This window comes from Oncorhynchus tshawytscha, linkage group LG12, assembly GCF_018296145.1.
Source record: "Oncorhynchus tshawytscha isolate Ot180627B linkage group LG12, Otsh_v2.0, whole genome shotgun sequence".
NCBI classification, from domain to species: Eukaryota; Metazoa; Chordata; class Actinopteri; order Salmoniformes; family Salmonidae; genus Oncorhynchus; species Oncorhynchus tshawytscha.
Genome location: NC_056440.1, coordinates 55,279,675 through 55,301,356, shown reverse-complemented (window position 1 = coordinate 55,301,356; position 21,682 = coordinate 55,279,675). Strand labels below are relative to the sequence as shown.

Sequence of the window (21,682 nt, the reverse complement as noted above, 5' to 3'; positions counted from 1 at the left end):
TTGATGTTAATGGGGGCCTGTTCAGCCCTCCTTTTCCTGTAGTTCACGATCAGCTCCTTTTGTCTTGATCAGATCAAATCAAATTTTTATTTGTCGCATACACATGGTTAGTAGATGTTAATGCGAGTGTAGTGAAATGCTTGTGCTTCTAGTTCTGACAATGCAGTAATAACCAACAAGTAATCTAGCTAACAATTCCAAAACTACTACCTTATAGACACAAGTGTAAAGGGATAAAGAATATGTACATAAAGATATATGAATGAGTGATGGTACAGAGCGGCATAGGCAAGATACAGTAGATGGTATTGAGTGCAGTATATACATATGAGATGGGTATGTAAACAAAGTGGCTAGTGATACATGTATTACTTAAAGATGCAGTAGATGATATAGAGGACAGTATATACGTATACATATGAGATGAATAATGTAGGGTATGTAAACATTATATTAGGTAGCATTGTTTAAAGTGGCTAGTGATATATTTTACATAATTTCCCCTCAATTCCCATTATTAAAGTGGCTGGAGTTGAGTCAGTGTGTTGGCAGCAGCAACTCAATGTTAGTGGTGGCTGTTTAACAGTCTGATGGCCTTGAGAGAAGCTGTTTTTCAGTCTCTCGGTCCCAGCTTTGATGCACCTGTACTGACCTCGCCTTCTGGATGATAGCGGGGTGAACAGGCAGTGGCTCGGGTGGTTGTTGTCCTTGATGATCTTTATGGCCTTCCTGTGACATCGGGTGGTGTAGGTGACCTGGAGGGCAGGTAGTTTGCCCCCGGTGATGCGTTGTGCAGACCTCACTACCCTCTGGAGAGCCTTACGGTTGTGGGCGGAGCAGTTGCCGTACCAGGCGGTGATGCTCTCGATTGTGCATCTGTAGAAGTTTGTGAGTGCTTTTGGTGACGAGCCGAATTTCTTCAGCCTCCTGAGGTTGAAGAGGCGCTGCTGCGCCTTCTTCACGATGCTGTCTGTGTGGGTGGACCAATTCAGTTTGTCTGTGATGTGTACGGTAGTCGTTTAGCTCAGTTACCTTAGCTTTCTTGGGAACAGGAACAATGGTGGCCCTCTTGAAGCATGTGGGAACAACAGACTGGGATAGGGATTGATTGAATATGTCCGTAAACACACCAGCCAGCTGGTCTGCGCATGCTCTGAGGGCGCGGCTGGGGATGCCGTCTGGGCCTGCAGCCTTGCGAGGGTTGACACGTTTAAATGTTTTCCTCACATCGGCTGCAGTGAAGGAGAGTCCGCATGTTTTAGTTGCGGGCCGTGTCAGTGGCACTGTATTGTCCTCAAAGCGGGCAAAAAAGTTATTTAGTCTGCCTGGGAGCAAGACATCCTGGTCCGTGACTGGGCTGGTTTTCTTTTTGTAATCCGTGATTGACTGTAGACCCTGCCACATACCTCTTGTGTCTGAGCCGTTGAATTGAGATTCTACTTTGTCTCTATACTGACACTTAGCTTGTTTGATTGCCTTGCGGAGGGAATAGCTACACTGTTTGTATTCGGTCATGTTTCTGGTCACCTTGCCCTGATTAAAAGCAGTGGTTCGCACTTTCAGTTTCACGCGAATGCTGCCATCAATCCACGGTTTCTGGTTTGGGAATGTTTTAATCGTTGCTATGGGAACAACATCTTCAACGCATGTTCTAATGAACTCGCTCACCGAATCAGCGTATTCGTCAATGTTGTTGTCTGCAATACGAAACATATCCCAGTCCACGTGATGGAAGCAGTCTTGGAGTGTGGAATCAGATTGGTCAGACCAGAGTTGAACAGACCTCAGCGTGGGAGCTTCTTGTTTTAGTTTCTGTCTGTAGGCAGGGATCAACAAAATGGAGTCGTGGTCAGCTTTTCCGAAAGGAGGGCGGGGCAGGGCCTTATATGCGTCGCGGAAGTTAGAATAGCAGTGATCCAAAGTTTTTCCAGCCCTGGTTGCGCAATCGATATGCTGATAAAATTTAGGGAGTCTTGTTTTCAGATTAGCCTTGTTAAAATCCCCAGCTACAATGAATGCAGCCTCCGGATAAATGGATTCCAGTTTGCAAAGAGTCAAATAAAGTTCGTTCAGAGCCATCGATGTGTCTGCTTGGGGGGGAATATATACGGCTGTGATTATAATCGAAGAGAATTCCCTTGGTAGATAATGCGGTCGACATTTGATTGTGAGGAATTCTAAATCAGGTGAACAGAAGGACTTGAGTACCTGTATGTTGTTATGATCACACCACGTCACGTTAACCATGAAGCATACGCCCCCGCCCCTCTTCTTACCAGAAAGATGTTTGTTTCTGTCTGCGCGATGCGTGGAGAAACCAGCTGGCTGCACCGATTCCGATAGCGTCTCTCCAGTGAGCCATGTTTCTGTGAAGCAAAGAACGTTAGTCTCTGATGTCCCTCTGGAATGCTACCCTTGCTCGGATTTCATCAACCTTGTTGTCAAGAGACTGGACATTGGCGAGAAGAATGCTAGGGAGTGGTGCACGATGTGCCCATCTCCGGAGTCTGACTAGAAGACCGCTCCGTTTCCCCCTTTTACGAAGTCGTTTTTTTGGGTCGCCGGCTGGGATCCATTCCGTTGTCCTGGGTGAAAGGCAGAACACAGGATCCGCTTCGCGAAAGTCATTCTTGGTCGTACTGATGGTGAGTTGACACTGCTCTTATGTTCAGTAGTTCTTCTCGACTGTATGTAATGAAACCTAAGATGACATGGGGTACTACTGTAAGAAATAACACATAAAAAAACAAAAAACTGCATAGTTTCCTAGGAACGCGAAGCGAGGCGGCCATCTCTGTCGGCGCCGGAAGTTAAAACATTTTTTTTTTTTTTTTAGATAGAGGTTGTTGACCTGGCACCACACTGCCAGGTCTCTGATCTCCTCCCTATAGGCTGTCTCATCATTGTTGGTGATCAGGCCTACTACTGTTGTTGTCGGCAAACTTAATGATGGTGTTTCAATCGTGCTTGGCCACGCAGTCGTGGGTGAACAGGGAGTACAGGAGGGGACTAAGCACGCACCCCTGAGGGACCCCGTGTTAAGGATCAGCGTGGCAGATGTGTTGTTGCTTACCCTTACCTGGGGGTCGGCCCATTAGGAAGTCCAGGATCCAGTTGGGAGGCAATTAGTCCCAGGTTCCTTAGTTAAGTGATGAGCTTTGAGGGCACTATGGTGTTAAACTGAGCTGTAGTCATTGAACAGGACTCAAGTTCCATGGGCTCGCTCTGTGTGCAATAATAGGGTTTAACATAAATTACTACCTCATCTCTGTACCACACACATACAATTGTGTATGTAAGGTCCCTCAGTCAAGCAGGGAAATTGAAACACTGATTCAACCATAAAGACCAGGGAGGTTTTCTAATGCCTCGCAAAGAAGGGAACCTATTGGTAGATGGGTAAAAATAAAAAGCAGACATTGAATATCCCTTTGAGCATGGTGGAGTTATTAATCACACTTTGGATGGTGTATCAATACACCCAGTCACTACGAAGATACAGGTGTACTTCCTAACTCAGTTTCGGGGGTGGATGGAAACCGCTCTGAGATTTCACCATGAGGCTGTGACTTTAAACCAGTTACAGCGCTTAATGGCTGTGATAGGAGAACTGAGGATGGATCAACAAGATTGTAGTTACTCCACAATACTAACCTAATTGACAGAGTAAAAAGAAGGAAGCCTGTACAGAATACAAATATTCCAAAACATGCATCCTGTTTGCAACAAGGCACTAAAGTAATGCTGCAAAACATGTAGCAAAGCAATTATCTTTTTGTCCTAAATAAAATGAATGTTTGGGACAAATCCAATACATTACTGAGTACCACTCTCCATATTTTTAAGCATAGTGGTGGCTGCATCATATTATGGGTATGCTTGTAATAGTTAAGGACTGAAGTTTTTGAGGATGAAATGGTATTGCGCTAAGTACAGGCAAAATCCTAGAGGAAAACCTGGTTCAGTCTGCCTTCCACCAGACACTGGGAGATGAATTGACCTTTCAGCAGGACAATAACCTAAAACACAAGGCCAAATCTACGCTGCAGTTGCCTACTTACCAAGAAGACAGTGAATGTTCCTGAGTGACCGAGTTAGTTTTGACTTAAATCTATGGCAAGACTGAAAATGGTTGTCTAGCAATGATAAACAACCAATTTGACAGAATTTTGAGAAGAATATAGGGGAGAAGTTGCACAATCCAGGTGAGAAAAGCTCTTTGACTTACCCGGAAATACTCAGATGTAATCGCTGCTAAAGTTGTTTCTACAAAGTATTGAGTCAGGGGTGTGACTAAACATGTTTGCACTTTTCATTGTGGGGTATTGTGTGTAGTGGGTGAAAGGAAAAAAAACACATAACTTGAAATCAGGCTGTATCACAACATAATGTGGACTAAGTCAAGGGGTCTGAATACTTTCTGAAGGCACTGTATCGGTTTCTTGTCTGTTAGCTCGGCATTGATAAAATGCAATCATTTACTAATATTTGACATTCTAATAATTCTCATCTACTAACGTATCACAATGCTCCATGCCATGGTGAAACTTTGCATTCTGAAATAATTGGATGGTGAAACTTCCCAGACAACCAAAAAAGCAACCCGAAGCAATACAGGCATTCTTGAAAGTCATCACAATACTTGTCCTGCAAAGAAACATTATTTTTATAGTTGGAAAAATGGATTTAGCAGCAGTAGCCATTTATAATTAAATGTTGAGTGGAACTTCGGGAAGTATTCAGACCCCTTGACTTTTTCCACATTTTGTTACCTTACAGCCTTATTCTAAAATGGATTAAATTATTTTTTTCCTCATCTACCCACATGAGGATTTGTATTTAATCCATTTTGGAATAAGGCTGTAATGTGGAAAAAGTCTTGGTCTGAATATTTTTCAAATGCATTGTGTTGTCTATATCTGACGTTTCCATTACACGCGATGCTTTTCTTTGCCACATTGCTTTGTAGAATAAACCTGTGTCAATGGAAACCTGCCTATTTAAATAGGATTTAGCAGACCACTGAAATTTAGCTGGTACACTTGACTTTTTTAAATTATTGACATTTTAACTTCAAATTACTACCACAATTATGGTCCACCCAACGTTGAATGTCAACTTTTTAAATGGTCATATGCGAATATAAGTTCACACATTTTTGGATACTAAAACTGACATTGAGGTAAATGTCTAATTTAAGAAATTGTAAAATAGTTTGACAATCTTGTTTGTAAGCTTTTAAATGATATAAGTCTCGACTGTTTGAGTAGGCTAAACTAGCTGGCTGCATTCGCTAGCTAAGTAAATGAAAGTGAGGGGGGAAAAAATACTATGAAATATAGCTTGTTCTCTCCCCATGGTACCACCCTACAGAGTGCTGTTGAGGCTTCTGTAGCCCTTCATTGAAAAACTGTGTGTTTTAATCAATTATTTGGTGATGTGAGTATATTTACAGTTTAATCTAAAAAAATATATATTTAAGAAATTCGCTGAGGAAGATGGTTCTCCCCTTCCTCTGAGGAGCCGCCACTGGTTTAGAACTGATAATTGATTGAATGGTGCAAGAATGACTGCAATTAACTGATTATTGCATGTTATGATGGACACAGCTTTGTAGAACCAAAATATGCACAGCCTCTGCTCAACTAACTCGAGAACGAATCATTTGTGGAGCTTTGGTCTAATCCCGTTATTTTTACCCCCTCTGCCTTCGTTACCCCCCTCAGCCCTCTTGCTAGCCACTTTCCCTCTGGGGAATCCCTGTCTAAACCAGAAGCAGTTTGCTTGCCATCTTAAGTGGAGGTCCAATTTACAAACATTGCCCCCTCGGCCCTCGATTTAGCTCGAGGGAGCGAGTGAACAACTTTGATCAAATATGTGACTGACCGGCTCAAAATCGGTCTTATGTAGCAAAATTTGAAATATATATATTTTTTTACATTTGATAAAAGTAGAGACTCAGCTACAAAATGGTATCATACACTGCATTTTTTTAGGAACAATGGGGAAGTAATTCTGATTTGAAAGTTGATAAACTTGTAAACTCACTTTTGAGAACAGGGCCTTTGAATGTTTTCGTACCTACTGGAGAGTTCTCCTTTGTCTACACCATTAAGCATCGTTCACACCCTCTTAAGCCAGCCCCACCCATCTCTTTAAGGATTCACATGTGAAGGTCATGTGCTAAAGAGTGAGTAGTGTAGTAAAGATTAAGACTAAAAGTAGTAGTAGCCTACAATAAGGAAAAATTCCAGGTTAACTAAGTGTCCAGATAAAAATATTAGATGGTGCTTACCCAGACACACTTTTCTAAAATTAATGGGTCGTGTGAAATAAATGCTATAACCCCCAGCCACATCCAGTGGTGGAAAAAGTACTAAATTGTCAAATTCCTTATACTAAACCAGACGGCACAATTTTGTCTTTTTTATTTCTATTGACGGATAGACAGGGGCACACACCAGCACTCAGACATAATTTACAAATGAAGCATTTGTGTTTAGTGGGTCCGCCAGATCAGATGCAGTAGGGATGACCAGGGATGTTCTCTTGATGTGTGTGAATTGGACAATTTTCTGTCAAAATGTAACTACTACTTTTGGGTGTCCGGGACAATGGAGTAGAAAGTACATTACTTTCTTTTGGAATGTAGTGAAGTAAATTTGCCAAAAATATAAATAGTAAAGTACAGATACACCACTGCCCAAATGCCTTCACAACAGTGCATTAGCATACTTAGTATACCATACATAAGTGTGTAACGGTATACAATGTGATAAGGCCATGCAACCTGAGTTGAAACCTGGAGTGAGGTGCACATGTACGATACATAAACAGATACATGCGGCATATATTTGTGGTGGACACTTGATACTGCAACAATCTCATGTGACCGTATGTCAACAATAGGCCCCAGAACCACGAAGCTGTAAAACAGGGAATTAAATCCAAAAAATCTTAAGACATTTACTACCCTGCACAACATCAATTCGCCTCCCCAAGTTTAGGTAAGAAGAATAACGTCATACAATGCAATGAAAATGATATTCACCTGATGTGCTGGTACTGCTTGATCTGTGGCAGCGGCCTGAAGTACGGAATCAGGTGTTGTTGCCAGCCATAGCTTTCCACCAGCACCGGACCATCCTCCAGTCCAATCAGCTGTGGGATGTTGACCCCTGTCACAGTGCTCTCCTTCACAACACCAGCAATCTCACACAGTGTTCAGTCCAGTCTTTCTGAAGCGCTGCTTGATTTAGGCCGACGCACCAGTCAGGGGCAAACTTGGTGTGGACTGTGATGAAGCTGATGATACACCAAAGACCAATCTGAAACTTCTCTCTCAGCATGTCCAGCCCACTCATTTTCTCATGGCTAGTGGGAAGGTTCCTATCTTTTTCTTTTGCTAAACCAACTAGGCTTGTAATTTAACTACTTTTATTTGTATTTACAGATGGCCAACAGTTTGGTATTAAGGCACATAAAAGTTCACATGTTCTAAAAGGCATTTCTGGCAAAAAAAAATGCATTTTTAAAAAAATGTATGTTCAAACGGCGCTCCTGTGAAGTCGTGACTTGCGTCATACGCCTAGTTTCCTGAATTGGGTCACGTGACCAATAAAATGTAATTCAATCACTTGCGGGGTTGATATGACCCACAATTCAATGCAAATTGTAGTTGCGTGTCAAACTCCGTTGGCCGCGAAGTGTCATTTTATCAACACTGCTTCATATTCGACATGTGAGAAACTTACAACGCTTGCTTGCTTGCTAGCTAGCAAAAAATATACATAGATGACATTGATTTTAGCGTTGAGCGTCATTCTTTGCCAATTTTTTTATTTATTATTTATTTATTTCACCTTTTTTATATAACCAGGTAGGCAAGTTGAGAACAAGTTCTCATTTACAATTGCGACCTGGCCAAGATAAAACAAAGCAGTTCGACAGATACAACGACACAGAGTTACACATGGAGAAAAACAAACATGCAGTCAATAATACAGTATAAACAAGTCTATATACGATGTGAGCAAATGAGGTGAGAAGGGAGGTAAAGGCAAAAAAGGCCGTGGTGGCAAAGTAAATACAATATAGCAAGTAAAACACTGGAATGGTAGTTTTGTAATGGAAGAATGTGCAAAGTAGAAATAAAAAATAATGGGGTGCAAAGGAGCAAAATAAATAAATTAGGGTATGTTTGGCAGCATGAGTGAAGGATGCTTTGTTGCGAAATAGGAAGCCAATTCTAGATTTAACTTTGGATTGGAGATGTTTGATATGGGTCTGGAAGGAGAGTTTACAGTCTAACCAGACACCTAAGTATTTGTAGTTGTCCACGTATTCTAAGTCAGAGCCGTCCAGAGTAGTGATGTTGGACAGGCGGGCAGGTGCAGGTAGCGATCGGTTGAAGAGCATGCATTTAGTTTTACTTTTATTTAAGAGCAATTGGAGGCCATGGAAGGAGAGTTGTATGGCATTGAAGCTTGCCTGGAGGGTTGTTAACACAGTGTCCAAAGAAGGGCCAGAAGTATACAGAATGGTGTCGTCTGCGTAGAGGTGGATCAGAGACTCACCAGCAGCAAGAGCGACCTCATTGATGTATACAGAGAAGAGTCGGTCCAAGAATTGAACCCTGTGGCACCCCCATAGAGATTGCCAGAGGTCCGGACAACAGACACTCCGATTTGACACACTGAACTCTATCAGAGAAGTAGTTGGTGAACCAGGCGAGGGCAATCATTTGAGAAACCAAGGCTGTCGAGTCTGCCGATGAGGATGTGGTGATTGACAGTCGAAAGCCTTGGCCAGATCAATGAATACGGCTGCACAGTAATGTTTCTTATCGATGGCGGTTAACATATCATTTAGGACCTTGAGTGTGGCTGAGGTGCACCCATGACCAGCTCTGAAAGCAGATTGCATAGCAGAGAAGGTATGGTGAGATTCGAAATGGTCGGTAATCTGTTGGTTGACTTGGCTTTCGAAGACCTTAGAAAGGCATGGTAGGACAGATATAGGTCTGTAGCAGTTTGGGTCAAGAGTGTCCCCCCCTTTGAAGAGGGGGATGACCGCAGCTGCTTTCCAATCTTTGGGAATCTCAGACGACACGAAAGAGAGGTTGAACAGGCTAGTAATAGGGGTGGCAACCATTTCGGCAGATAATTTTAGAAAGAAAGGGTCCAGATTGTCTAGCCCGGCTGATTTGTAGGGGTCCAGATTTTGCAGCTCTTTCAGAACATCAGCTGAACGGATTTGGGAGAAGGAGAAATTGGGAAGGCTTGGGCAAGTTGCTGTTGGGGGTGCAGTGCTGTTGACCGGGGTAGGAGTAGCCAGGTGGAAAGCATGGCCAGCCGTAGAAAAATGCTTATTGAAATTCTCAATCATGGTGGATTTATCAGTGGTGACAATGTTTCCTATCTTCAGTGCAGTGGGCAGCTGGGAGGAGGTGTTCTTATTCTCCATGGACTTTACAGTGTCCCAGAACTTTGAGTTAGTGTTGCAGGAAGCAAATTTCTGCTTGAAAAAGCTAGCCTTGGCTTTTCTAACTGCCTGTGTATAATGGTTTCTAGCTTCCCTGAACAGCTGCATATCACGGGGGCTGTTCGATGCTAATGCAGAACGCCATAGGATGTTTTTGTGTTGGTTAAGGGCAGTCAGGTCTGGGGAGAACCAAGGGCTATATCTGTTCCTGGTTCTAAATTTCTTGAATGGGGCATGTTTATTTAAGATGGTTAGGAAGGCATTTAAAAAAAATATCCAGGCATCCTCTACTGACAGGATGAGATCAATATCCTTCCAGGATACCCCGGCCAGGTCGATTAGAAAGGCCTGCTCGCTGAAGTGTTTCAGGGAGCGTTTTACAGTGATGAGTGGAGGTCGTTTGACCGCTGACCCATTACGGATGCAGGCAATGAGGCAGTGATCGCTGAGATCTTGGTTGAAGACAGCAGAGGTGTATTTAGAGGGCAAGTTGGTTAGGATGATATCTATGAGGGTGCCCGTGTTTAAGGCTTTGGGGAGGTACCTGGTAGGTTCATTGATAATTTGTGTGAGATTGAGGGCATCAAGTTTAGATTGTAGGATGGCTGGGGTGTTAAGCATGTTCCAGTTTAGGTCGCCTAGCAGCACAAGCTCTGAAGATAGATGGGGTCAATCAGTTCACATATGGTGTCCAGAGCACAGCTGGGGGCAGAGGGTGGTCTATAGCAGGCGGCAACGGTGAGAGACTTGTTTTTAGAGAGGTGGCTTTTTAAAAGTAGAAGTTCAAATTGTTTGGGTACAGACCTGGATAGTAGGACAGAACTCTGCAGGCTATCTTTGCAGTAGATTGCAACACCGCCCCCTTTGGCAGTTCTATCTTGTCTGAAAATGTTATAGTTTGGAATTTAAATTTCAGAATTTTTGGTGGTCTTCCTAAGCCAGGATTCAGACACAGCTAGAACATCCGGGTTGGCAGAGTGTGCTAAAGCAGTGAATAGAACAAACTTAGGGAGGAGGCTTCTAATGTTAACATGCATGAAACCAAGGCTATTACGGTTACAGAAGTCGTCAAAAGAGAGCGCCTGGGGAATAGGAGTGGAGCTAGGCACTGCAGGGCCTGGATTCACCTCTACATCGCCAGACGAACATAGGAGGAGTAGAATAAGGGTGCGGCTAAAAGCAATAAGAATTGGTCATCTAGAACGTCTGGAACAGAGAGTAAAAGGAGGTTTCTGGGGGCGATAAAATAGCATCAAGGTATAATGTACAGACAAAGGTATGGTAGGATGTGAATACAGTGGAGGTAAACCTAGGTATTGAGTGATGGAGAGATATTGTCTCTAGAAACATCATTGAAACCAGGAGATGTCATTGCATGTGTGGGTGGTGGAACTAATAGGTTGGATAAGGTATAGTGAGCAGGACTAGAGGCTCTACAGTGAAATAAGCCAATAATCACTAACCAGAACAGCAATGGACAAGGCATATTGACATTAAGGAGCGGCATGCTTAGTCGAGTGATCAAAAGGGTCCGGTGAGTGGAGTGGAGAGGTTGGTTGGGGGTCACGGCGATTTAGACAGCTAGCCAGGCCATCGGAAGCAAGCTAGCATAGGATGGAGGTCTGTTATTAGCCACCTCTTGCGTTCCGTCAGTAGATTAGTGGGGTTCCGTGTGGTAGAGGGGATTAATCCAAATCACACAACAACAACAAAAATAAAAACAATAGATATAGTTATAGAGGCCCAAGAAGAAAACATCATAATAATAATATAAATAAATAGTCAGATTGTGTATTCAGATAGCAGCCGATAAGACAGCTAACGGTTAGCAGGCCGCAGATGGGCGTTCAGGTAACGTCGCGACGGAGGAGCCAGCCGGATAACTCCTTCGGGTAGATAACGTCGGCAGTCCGGTTGTGAAGGCCCGGTGGGGCTCCGCGTAGGCAGTAAAAGGGGTCCGGATAGGTGACTGCAGCCCAGGAGTGATTGATGGAACTCAGGAGTAATTGACGGAGCTGGCTAGCTCCGGAATAATGGATGTTTGCTCCGGAATCGACGAAAGCCGGTAGTCACACGGATAGCAGCTTGCTAGCTGTGAGATCCAGGTATGAATGTCCAGAGAGCGGTTGAAATCCAGGGACATGGAGAGAGAAATTGGTCCGGTATGTTCCGTTCCGAGCCGCGCTGCGCCATACAAAACTGGCGATAGATTTTCGAGCTAAAGGATAGCTGATGACCACAAAATGCGACTCAGACTCCTAGCGAGGAGCCTATAAAACATAGATCGCTAGCTTCATAAACATATTTTTGGCAAATTCAGAAATGTATTGGAATAAATGACCAAACTATAAATCTAGCTAGACAGCTATGGGTAACTATAGCTAGCTACCTGAGTGCTTGCTAGGTACATCAATAGCTTTTAGTTTTTAAAAGTTGTTTTTTATAGGCTCAACTTCAAGATTTCCATCAAGGACATTGGAGAGGAAATCATCACTCTCCCTCGCTTGGGCAAGGGACATTTTAAGGTACACTCAGATTATGATGTAAAATGTAATTGTTTTGATTGAACCTTTTTATTTAACTAGGCAAGTCAGTTAATAACAAATTCTCATTTACAATGACGGCCTACCAAAAGGTCTCCTGTGGGGACAGGCTGGGATTAAAAATTAAAAATATAAATATAGGACAAAACACACACCAGGACGAGACAACACTACATAACGAGACCTAAGACCACAACATAGCAAGGCAACAACACATGACAACACAAGATGGTAGCAGCACAAAATATGGTACAAACATTATTGGGCACAGACAAAGGGCAAGAAGGTAGAGGTAACAATGCATCACGCAAAGCAGCCACAACTGCCAGTAAGATTGTCCATGATTTTGAGTCTTTGAATGAAGAGATGGAGATAAAATGGGTCCAGTTTGGGTGCTTGTTGCAGCTCGTTCCAGTCGCTAGCTGCAGCAAACTGAAAAGACTAGCGACCCAGGGATGTGTGTGCTTTGGGGACCTTAACAGAATGTGACTGGCAGAACGGGTGTTGAATGTGGAGGATGAGGGCTGCAGTAAATATCTCAGTTAAGGGGGAGTGAGGCCTAAGAGGCTTTTATAAATAAGCATCAACCAGTGGGTCTTGTGACGGTTTACAGAGATTACCAGTTTCGAGGAGTATAGAGTGCAGACGTCATTCACTACCGGGCATTGGTTCCGGGCATTTTTTTAAACGGTTTTTGAGTTGGGCTGGAGTCGTCAGGCTACTTATCACCCTCATGGCTGTCAAGTAATGGATTCCGTGAAGAGTCGTTCACAATCTAGTCCGTTTGCGCCCACAACTAGATCTCGTTTGAAATGTATCAAGAAATAATTGTATAACTAACAATCAACAAACGTTGTTTATAAGTCTGTCACAAATGACCGCTCTAATAAGCTCGCTATGGTCAACGAGAGCGACTCTTTCTCGATTTCAGTTCATCGGTAGAGGGTCCTGCGTGCTCTGGGTATTACTGACTCAAGTTAACAAAATGAGTCGAAAGAGCCGACATCTCCTTCGCATAGAGTTGATCAGGCTGTTGATTGTGGCCTGTGGAATGTTGTCCCCCTCTTCAATGGCTGTGAAGTTGCTGGATATTGGCGCCAACTGGTTCACGCTGTCGTACACATCAACCCAGAGCATCCCAAACATGCTCAATGGGTGACATGTCTGGTGAGTATCCGGCCATGGAAGAACTGGGACATTTTCAGCTTCCAGGAATTATGTACAGATCCTTCCGACACGGGGTCGTGCATTATCATGCTGAAACATGAGGTGAATGGCACGACAATTGGCCTCAGGATCTCGTCACAGTATCTTTGTGCATTCAAATTGCCATTGAAAAAATGTGGTCCGTAGCGTATACCAAATTCTCTCAAATGTTGTTGGGGGTGGCTTATGGTAGAGAAATGAACATTGACTTATTTGGCAACAGCTCTGGTGGACATTCCTGCAGTCAGCATGCCAATTGCACGCTCCCTCAACTGTGTTTGACAAAACTGCACATTTTAGTGGCAGTCATGTAATGATCATGCTGTTTAATCAGCTTCTTGATATGCCACACCTGTCAGGTGACTGGATTATCTCGGCAAAGGAGAAATGCTCACTAACGGGGATGTAAACACAGTTGTGCCTGAAGTTAATTGTGCGTATGGAACATTTCTGCAATCTTTTATTTCTGCGCCTGAAACATGGGACTTTACATGTTGCGTTTATCTTTTTGTTTAGTGTAGTTTTTATTGGGAAGGCAGATGGTGTTTTTATCAAAAGCAATCACTTTTGCATGTGACAACACAGAATGCTAGTGCTTAACCTACATCACTTTTGTTTTAAGCCGACTTTGCCGTCGAACAGGGCACCCGGCTCATGGCAGGTAGCCCAGTTCCAAAACGAATTGCAATCACTTTTCACTCGGTGCGAACTACGCCTACCCGGGTCAGCTTAATCGAATCCCCTTGATACCAACAAATTATGGTGTGTTTCTCGTATCAAAATTGAATGACTTGAGCACAGAATGCAACCTTATGCGTCCTACAAATAGAATATCAAACAGAGTTCAGAGCGTGATGTCATTCAGAATGAGTTCTCCATCATATATCACGTGTGACAGCTGTGAGCAAGCCAGCTTCATCCCTAACCACACTGGCTACTCAGCTGCTTCTCTCCGTCCGTTGTTTCTGCGCGCCTCCATCAGTTTTAAAATGTTATTTAGCCGTGATGACAAGCTGCGGTGTGCAGAGTGATGGGGTTTCTGTTCCATTTGCTTAATTATTGGAGCGGTTGTGCGAAGTGGATACTTTTTTAGTTTGCCTGTAAGAACAAACGGGCCAGTCTGACTTCGCTGTCACGCAGTCTCTAAATTCCACTGCCAAAGAGGAAAAACGGAGCACCGTCACAGTCATGCTTGCGCTTTTATATAACTTTTTTTCTTTTTTTTCCTAGACCAATCTACTCAAACGTGTTGTTCTATATTACCAGAGCTACTGTACCATCTTCCCTTTCTACGCGAATTGGCGCACATTTTATAAGCCATGTTGCGGGCTGTTGTAAACTACTAGGGAGCCACGAGTTTCTGGTTTGATAACAAACGACCTACTTTAGTCAATTTTCCTGGCCTGCTAGCTAACAACATTTGGATGGCACAGGGAAAAGGGATAGATGTATGCCTTATCAATGTAATTCTCAGCTAAATCAGAATAAAACGGCTACATTTTTCTGGTGTACTTACAGTAGTGAGTGTATACATTGTCATACTGGTCCCCCATGGGAATCGAACCCACAACCCTGGCGTTGGAAGCACCATGCTCTACCAACCAAATATCTCCAGCAACTTCTCTCTCAAACTCAACATCGCTGTTCTCCAACCAGACCATGTAATTGTAGTCATGCATGATAATAACTAGCATAACTTTTCTGACCAAATGCAGGAAAGCCATGGCATCAATTTATGAGCAGGACTAGATACTGTTGTAGCTTTCTGTCAAGTTGGAAAAATGGTAACCTTGTTTATTGTTCAAAAGGTTCTCCTTTTGATTCATGTTTATATTCCAGTACACCTTCCAGAGATGGACAGAAAGATGTTTTCTTTGTGCGAGTGAATCGATTTTCAATATCTTTTACCCCCGTGCTTGGATTCTAGGTTTGGTATCCTGGACCGATGTAAGGAACTGATGGAGGCTGGTTACAATGTGAGGCAGCCTGACAAGGAGAATGTCTCCCTCCTACACTGGGCAGCCATCAACAACCACGCAGAGGTGGTCAAGTAAGGGCTCTACATCAAACACGTGTCTGGTTGTGCAGCACAGCTTCTATCTCAAGGCCATCAGACTGTTAAATATCCATCACTAGCACAGAGAGACTTGAAATCATTGGCCACTTTAATAAATGGAACACTAGTCACTTTTTAATCATGTTTACACATCTTGCATTACTCATCTTATATATATATATACATACAGTATTCTAACTGTTGTATGTGACCAATACTATTTTATTTGGTTAGGACTGTAGTTTTAGATTTTGAATGTTGACTTTTTCTTACAAACAACAATCCTACGTCATTCCCAAAGAGGAGCCCATGCTAAGCGTGAATATTCCTGTGCAAAGACATTGGAAGGTATTTTTAACATGTCCTTTCAATACTCTTTCATAGGTATTATATATCCAAAGGGGCCGTCATAGACCAACTAGGTGGTGACCTGAACTCCACACCCCTGCATTGGGCCATAAGGTAATTGCTTTGTTGGTAGGCAAGGTCACCCCTCTCTCGCTCTCTATCCACCATTACAGTTTCGGTCAAATATATTGGCACCCTTATATGATTTACTATTTCTTCTCGGATAAGTTTAAATAGAAAACTTGCGACGTTCACAAGTGTATTTGTTTAATTTACGACTTCATAGGACCAAGACAATAAACTGAAATGATTATTTTTCACTTCAAAGTAAAAAATGGCCTGGACTGAATTTTTCAAATTAATTTGGTCGGAGGCAAGTGATCTCATTTACTGTGTAATAGAGCCAAACAGGGAAATTGTTCCAATTAGTTTTTCCAACCATTTATTTTCCCCATATGGGACTTTAGAAGCGCTTAATATAAGGGCTGTGTTTCGTGTAGGCTTACCCCAGCGTGACGTTTTGATAACCACATTAGTAGCCAATCAGCATTTCATTTTTGGGGGGTAAATACAGGTGGAATATATTGATAAGTCACCTCGTCCTAGAGAGATTTGCACGGTTATCAAAACGTCACGCCAGGGTGAGCCTACACGAAACTCGGCCCTTATTTTAAGTGTTTCTAAAAATCCCCTATGGGGAAAAATGAATGGTGGACTGCAAGGTTTTATGGGTATTGTGACTCGTACCGTGGTGCTCTATTTATCTCATTGTGGTAAGTTGTAGGTGCTGACAGGGTTAACATAGTAATTCATCCACTTTTGAAAAGAAGAAAAAAGCAGAACATTCAGCTCCATTGAAGAAGTAAGGGTGCCAATATTTGGTTTGGTGACTTTATGTATGGTTGTCTGTGTACAGGCAAGGCCACCTCTCCATGGTGATCCAGCTGCTGCGGTACGGAGCCGACCCATCTGTGGCCGACGGGGAGGGCTACCGCAGCCTGCATCTGGCAATCCTCTTCCAACACATGCCCATAGCAGCCTACCTCATGGCCAAGGGACAAGTGAGACTCTTTCTCTCTTGCTTGCTCTTTTTCTCTCTCAGCCACACACTCTCCTTCTCTTTTATTCTTGTGCTCTCTCATCCTTTCTCCTTTATTCACCCTCTTCAGTCTAACCGGGCCTTTTTATTTTATTATTTGTATATTTTTTTGCTGTTGTAGGAAGTTGACCTTCCTGACTCAAATGGGCAGACACCCCTGATGTTGGCAGCACAGAAAATCATTGGGTATGTTTCCCTGCAACCCAATGATTATTTGTTTCTTTTCCATGTATGCTTACAATGACATATGTCCTCAATAACTGGCCTATTAGGCTTGTTTTGGTAAGGTACTACTAAGAAAGGTCATGGTTAGGGGCGGGGAGATCTGAAGTCAATAAACCAATCATTGAATGCAGGCCCGAGCCCACTAACTTCCTGATGAAGTGCAATGCATCGGTGAGTGCGGTGGACAAAGTGAACAGGAACTCTCCGCTGCACTGTGCCGTGCTGGCGGGAAACGTAGATGCCGCCCACATCCTGCTGGAGGCCGGGGCTAGCGTGGATGCCGAGAACGCCAACGTGAGATCTCCCAATACACACACTAATTAATCCTATCATAAATGTGAGCTCCTGAGGGGGATTATAAAAGCATAGACTAAATTGATGCTTGCATCATATTCGGGATGTTACTAACATAGAAGTCTCTGAGATACATGTGTTGGCGTATTAGAAAGATGAACATGTGCATATTTATTTTCTATCGTGAATACAATGGACTATAGTGTGTGAGGTTCACTAAGGATTGTGAGTGTGATGCTGTGACTGTGTTGTGTTTGTCTCCTCAGGGTGACACTCCCATAGACCTGGCCCACCAGGTGCACAGCCCCCTGCTCGTCCACATGCTCAACCACGTCAAGCAGGAGAGGATACGCTCCAAATCCCGCTGCCTGCGCCTAGTTAACCGGTACAGGGTATGGACACCACACACACACTTTTCCTCTGCCTACGTTACTTCAACACACACAGGGTGTGGGGCACTACACTTTCATATGCTCAACAAATGCCTATGAGAGATCTTGACCCATATTTCCAGTATCGTGTGTGCGTGTGCGACAGCATGAGGGAGTACAATAATTAACCTTGGCTTAAAACGGATGCCAACGCTGCAGTTTTCTTCACATTGTGGTTGAAATTAATATTTTGTATTTCTCTTCAGTAAAGATTATTTAAGTGATTTACTTCTCTCTCTCTCTCTGCTCTTGTCTCTCTCTAGGTGTGTCTTCAGTTTATGTTCTGCGTTGCTGTGCTGGGCAGTGTGGGAGCGATAGCCGACTTGAGCTCAGAATCCTGGCTGCTGAAAGGGGTTCTGCTGGCCTGTGTGATGGCTGTGGTCAACCTGGCTCAACGGTGAGAATGCACGTTGGCCGCCCGTGGTCAATCCAGTAGACAAGACCACACGGCATCACAGTGGTTAGGGTTGATCAACTGTTATGAGTGTTCTTCAACTCCTAGTTAACTGAGATGCATTGAGAGATCCGCAGTGCACCCCATGTCTAGAGCTGTGTTCGTATTACTAGGGACCTCCGCAAGATGGCGCTCACGTACTGACTTTAGTAGCCTGCTTTTAGTCATACTGTCCGTGCTTGGTTCTGTCAAATCTCCCTGGGCAGTTTGTTGACGTGACTGCTCATTAAGTAGATGTACTCTCTAGGAGCACTTATGGGGAAACTCATTTTTCATACAAGACTGATATTTTTTTTTAAATTTACATTTTAAATGTAACCTTTTTATTTAACTAGGCAAGTCCGTTAAGAACAAATTCTTATTTGGCCTACCCCGGCCAAACCCGGACGACACTGGCCCAATTGTGTGCCGCCTTATGGGATTCCCAATCACGGCCGGATGTGATACAGCCTGGATTCGAACCAGGGACTGTAGTGACATCTCTTGCACTGAGATGCAGTGCCTTAGACCGCTGGCCACTCGGGCAAACAGTTGAAACAATATTATAACGTGTACAATAATAAGTGTGGCGTGTGTGTGTGTGTGTGTACACTTACAGGCAGTTGGCGAGCCCGGCCCTGCAGTCGCTGGTTCCTGCTACAACTCTTATGGCATCAGTCTTCTGGATGCTGGTCACCTGGTGCCTGTGCTTCCTGCCTGATATCCTTTAACACAGGGCCTCTACTGTCACTCACACTCCAACCCAGCGCAGCACTCTACATTCTGTACCTACCCAGCATGTAACACTGTACTGAATCAACACTAAAAAGCTCCCCTGTCATTGACTGTCCTAGTCCATCTCAATCTCGTCTAGTTCAGTCCAGACCTTTCTAGTCCAGCCTAACCAAGTCCATCTCTTTTTCTTTTTTTTTTCTTTGTTGAAGGAGCACTGGAGCTCCTTTCTCCTTGCGTATTTTATCAGATGGCGGGGTACAGGGCAGACAGTACTAAAGTATAGGGTTTGGGTGTTATTTTCTACCTATGCCGCTATGTGCTTGAGTGGCTGCAGCACTACCGCTGCACCGCGCTCTTGTAACCACGTCCTTGTACCACGTCCATCTCAGTCCAGTATCATGGTTTAGGTGTTAAAGTAGTTAATGTTTCATACCCATAAAATTCTAATCTGGACCGCAGTCAGTTTTTTTTTTAATAAAAAAAAAAATTATAAATCTCATTATTCCCCTCCAATCAGGGACCTATTTAGTCCTGGGACACTGGGTGGGTGCAATTGAACTATCAGGTAGAAGATGACATCCAGGGTAGGATTGGAATACACCTACTGTATGTGGTGCGACGTTATGTCCTCAACCCGTCTCCCTACATGGTCCCAGTGCCACGGTACAGGTGTTGTTCACTGTCAACGCCACGGCTCTGCTCTACTACTACCTCCGCTCCTGTCGGACTGACCCCGGCATCGTCAAGGCAACTGAGGAAGAGAAAAAGATGGTAAGGAGCAGGATATCGGGAGAGGCGTTGTTCTATCACTGTTTTGTTTTTAAAAGACTGCTAGAAAACCATTATGGACAGGTCAACATTTATCCTAGTCTGGCTGGAGGGGTCGTTGGCATGTGACATGGCTGCCAATCTACTTCAATGACATGGATGTGATGGATCGTGTTGGTCTTCTGTGTCGCCTCCAGAATGTGGTGTTGCTGGCAGAGGCGGGCTGCTTGGACCCCAGTATCTTCTGCACTTCCTGTATGGTAAGCCACAAGGACCACAAGTAGGCCAGTTCCATTCCAACGCGTTTACTCAACCATCGCTATTAGCGAGATAGAGGGATACTCATGACCTCCCAATTAACAAATATGTTTTGCTCAAGCTTTCACGTGTTAGGAAATGTGGTGATATGATGAAATGCTGATTGTTTGATTTTTTTGTTGTTGTGTGTTTCGGTTCTGCAGATGAAGAAGCCTATGAGGGCCAGTCACTGCTTCTCCTGTGACGCCTGCGTGGCGAAACAGGACCATCACTCCATCTGGATCAATGGCTGCATCGGTGACTAAAACCAACAGAGCGTATATATTTCTGTCTACCCTAAATTATACATACAGTTTGTAGGATAATCTACACGAAACCTCAGTACGCACTAATAGGGTTGCGTAGTGGAACGCAATCGTTGTCATGGCAGTCGACTAGTATTTGAACACTTGGAAACACAGTATTCGTCTAAGTTTAGCCGACACAAATACACAGCCGGCATTTGCCGCCTTGTCAGCGCCAGAGTTTTGCGTTTTAATGACAAAAGTTTTGGGTCTTCTCTTTCTCCCACCCATTCTTGATTTCTTCAGGTGCCAGGAATCACCACTTCTTTGTTCTCTTCCTCCTCTATCTCTGCCTGATGGGAGCGTGGATGTTCTACGGATGTCTCGTGTGTGAGTGACTGCCTCAATTAATCACATAGACAAATGCACGTTATTTGTGTACATTCTTAACGCATGTACTTGTCTTCCTGCCTGACATTCTCGTGTGTGTTGCCAGACTGGTCAAAGCACTGCCCGCTGCACTACCAGGAGGAGGGTGTGTGGGGTGCCATCTCTGCCCTGGTGGGCTGTTCTTCCTGGGTACTGGGTGTCTTCTGTCTAGCTTTCTTCCATACCTCCTGGGCTTCCATACTACTGGTCATACAGCTCTACCAGGTAACTGTGTGTGTGTGTGTGGTAGCTATATGACGCTACAATGCTACCGTCACGTCTACAACTGTAGGCATGTTGTATTTGAATAACTTATTGAAACGCGGTGAAAGAACTACCGCATTTATTACTACGTGCACTCGAGCTACAACCCCTATTTGATTTCCTCGTTTTGCTCGAGCTGCCAATGTTTTCGCTGTGTCTTTCTTTTGATTTTCTCCGAATCAAACGCTGCTTGTATTATTCATGATTGATGTGTTGACGCCATCTTGCTGCAGTGTCTTCCCCGGGGCAGTCCCCCATGCTGCTCACTGCCTTAATGATGCCGGGCTGGGAGGAGAGCTGCTATATCTGCTGTCTTTTTGAGGAAATATTCAATGGAGGCATTAGTTATCGTTGTTTTATCATACTTTTTTTTGACAGGGACTCGTAAGCCAATGTGACAATTTGTAGGCGTAGTGTCGTTTCTGTTTTAGTTAGAATGTGTGTGTCTGAACAGATTGCGTTCTACGGCCTGACAAATGCAGAGATGGCAAACCTGGTGCTTCGTCAGAGGAAACTCCCACAATCCATCTCTCTCAGACAGAACCCTTACAAGTAAGTTGTCCTCTTCTAGTTTATTCATTTCACCATTTAAATTTTTTTATAAATAACAAGCACACGTAAATTCTTGAAAAAGCCATACGTGCGAGTAAAATCATCGAGGATAACACACAAAGTCTGGGACTTATTTCCATTGTGGACCTTCTTGAGACGAGATGGCTAGACAAGATAGGCTAACCTTCATCAGGCTAGCCTGCCGATTCCGTTTACTTGGTGACTAAAAGCAATAAACAGACAAATGTCCTCCCACCTATTTACTATTGTGGGC

General features: G+C 43.8%; 1 protein-coding gene across 4 annotated transcripts in view; it reads left to right on the top strand.

Moving 5' to 3' along the window:
- Positions 1-21,682, top strand: part of zdhhc13 (zinc finger DHHC-type palmitoyltransferase 13) — a 33,276-nt gene that overhangs the window by 11,058 nt on the left and 536 nt on the right. The window contains exons 2-16 of one of the 4 annotated variants that reach the window (XM_024439762.2): positions 11,930-12,008; positions 15,160-15,282; positions 15,673-15,750; positions 16,553-16,697; positions 16,857-16,921; positions 17,092-17,254; positions 17,521-17,646; positions 17,949-18,082; positions 18,738-18,838; positions 19,500-19,624; positions 19,819-19,881; positions 20,083-20,176; positions 20,470-20,553; positions 20,660-20,817; positions 21,311-21,408. In XM_024439762.2, the coding sequence (XP_024295530.2) occupies positions 11,930-12,008; positions 15,160-15,282; positions 15,673-15,750; positions 16,553-16,697; positions 16,857-16,921; positions 17,092-17,254; positions 17,521-17,646; positions 17,949-18,082; positions 18,738-18,838; positions 19,500-19,624; positions 19,819-19,881; positions 20,083-20,176; positions 20,470-20,553; positions 20,660-20,817; positions 21,311-21,408 (1,636 nt within the window). Of the gene's footprint in view, positions 1-11,929; positions 12,009-13,612; positions 13,666-14,180; positions 14,894-15,159; positions 15,283-15,672; positions 15,751-16,552; positions 16,698-16,856; positions 16,922-17,091; positions 17,255-17,520; positions 17,647-17,948; positions 18,083-18,737; positions 18,839-19,499; positions 19,625-19,818; positions 19,882-20,082; positions 20,177-20,469; positions 20,554-20,659; positions 20,818-21,310; positions 21,409-21,682 lie in introns of those variants that run through there. The other 3 variants (XM_024439761.2, XM_024439760.2, XM_024439759.2) reach the window with 3 other exon arrangements.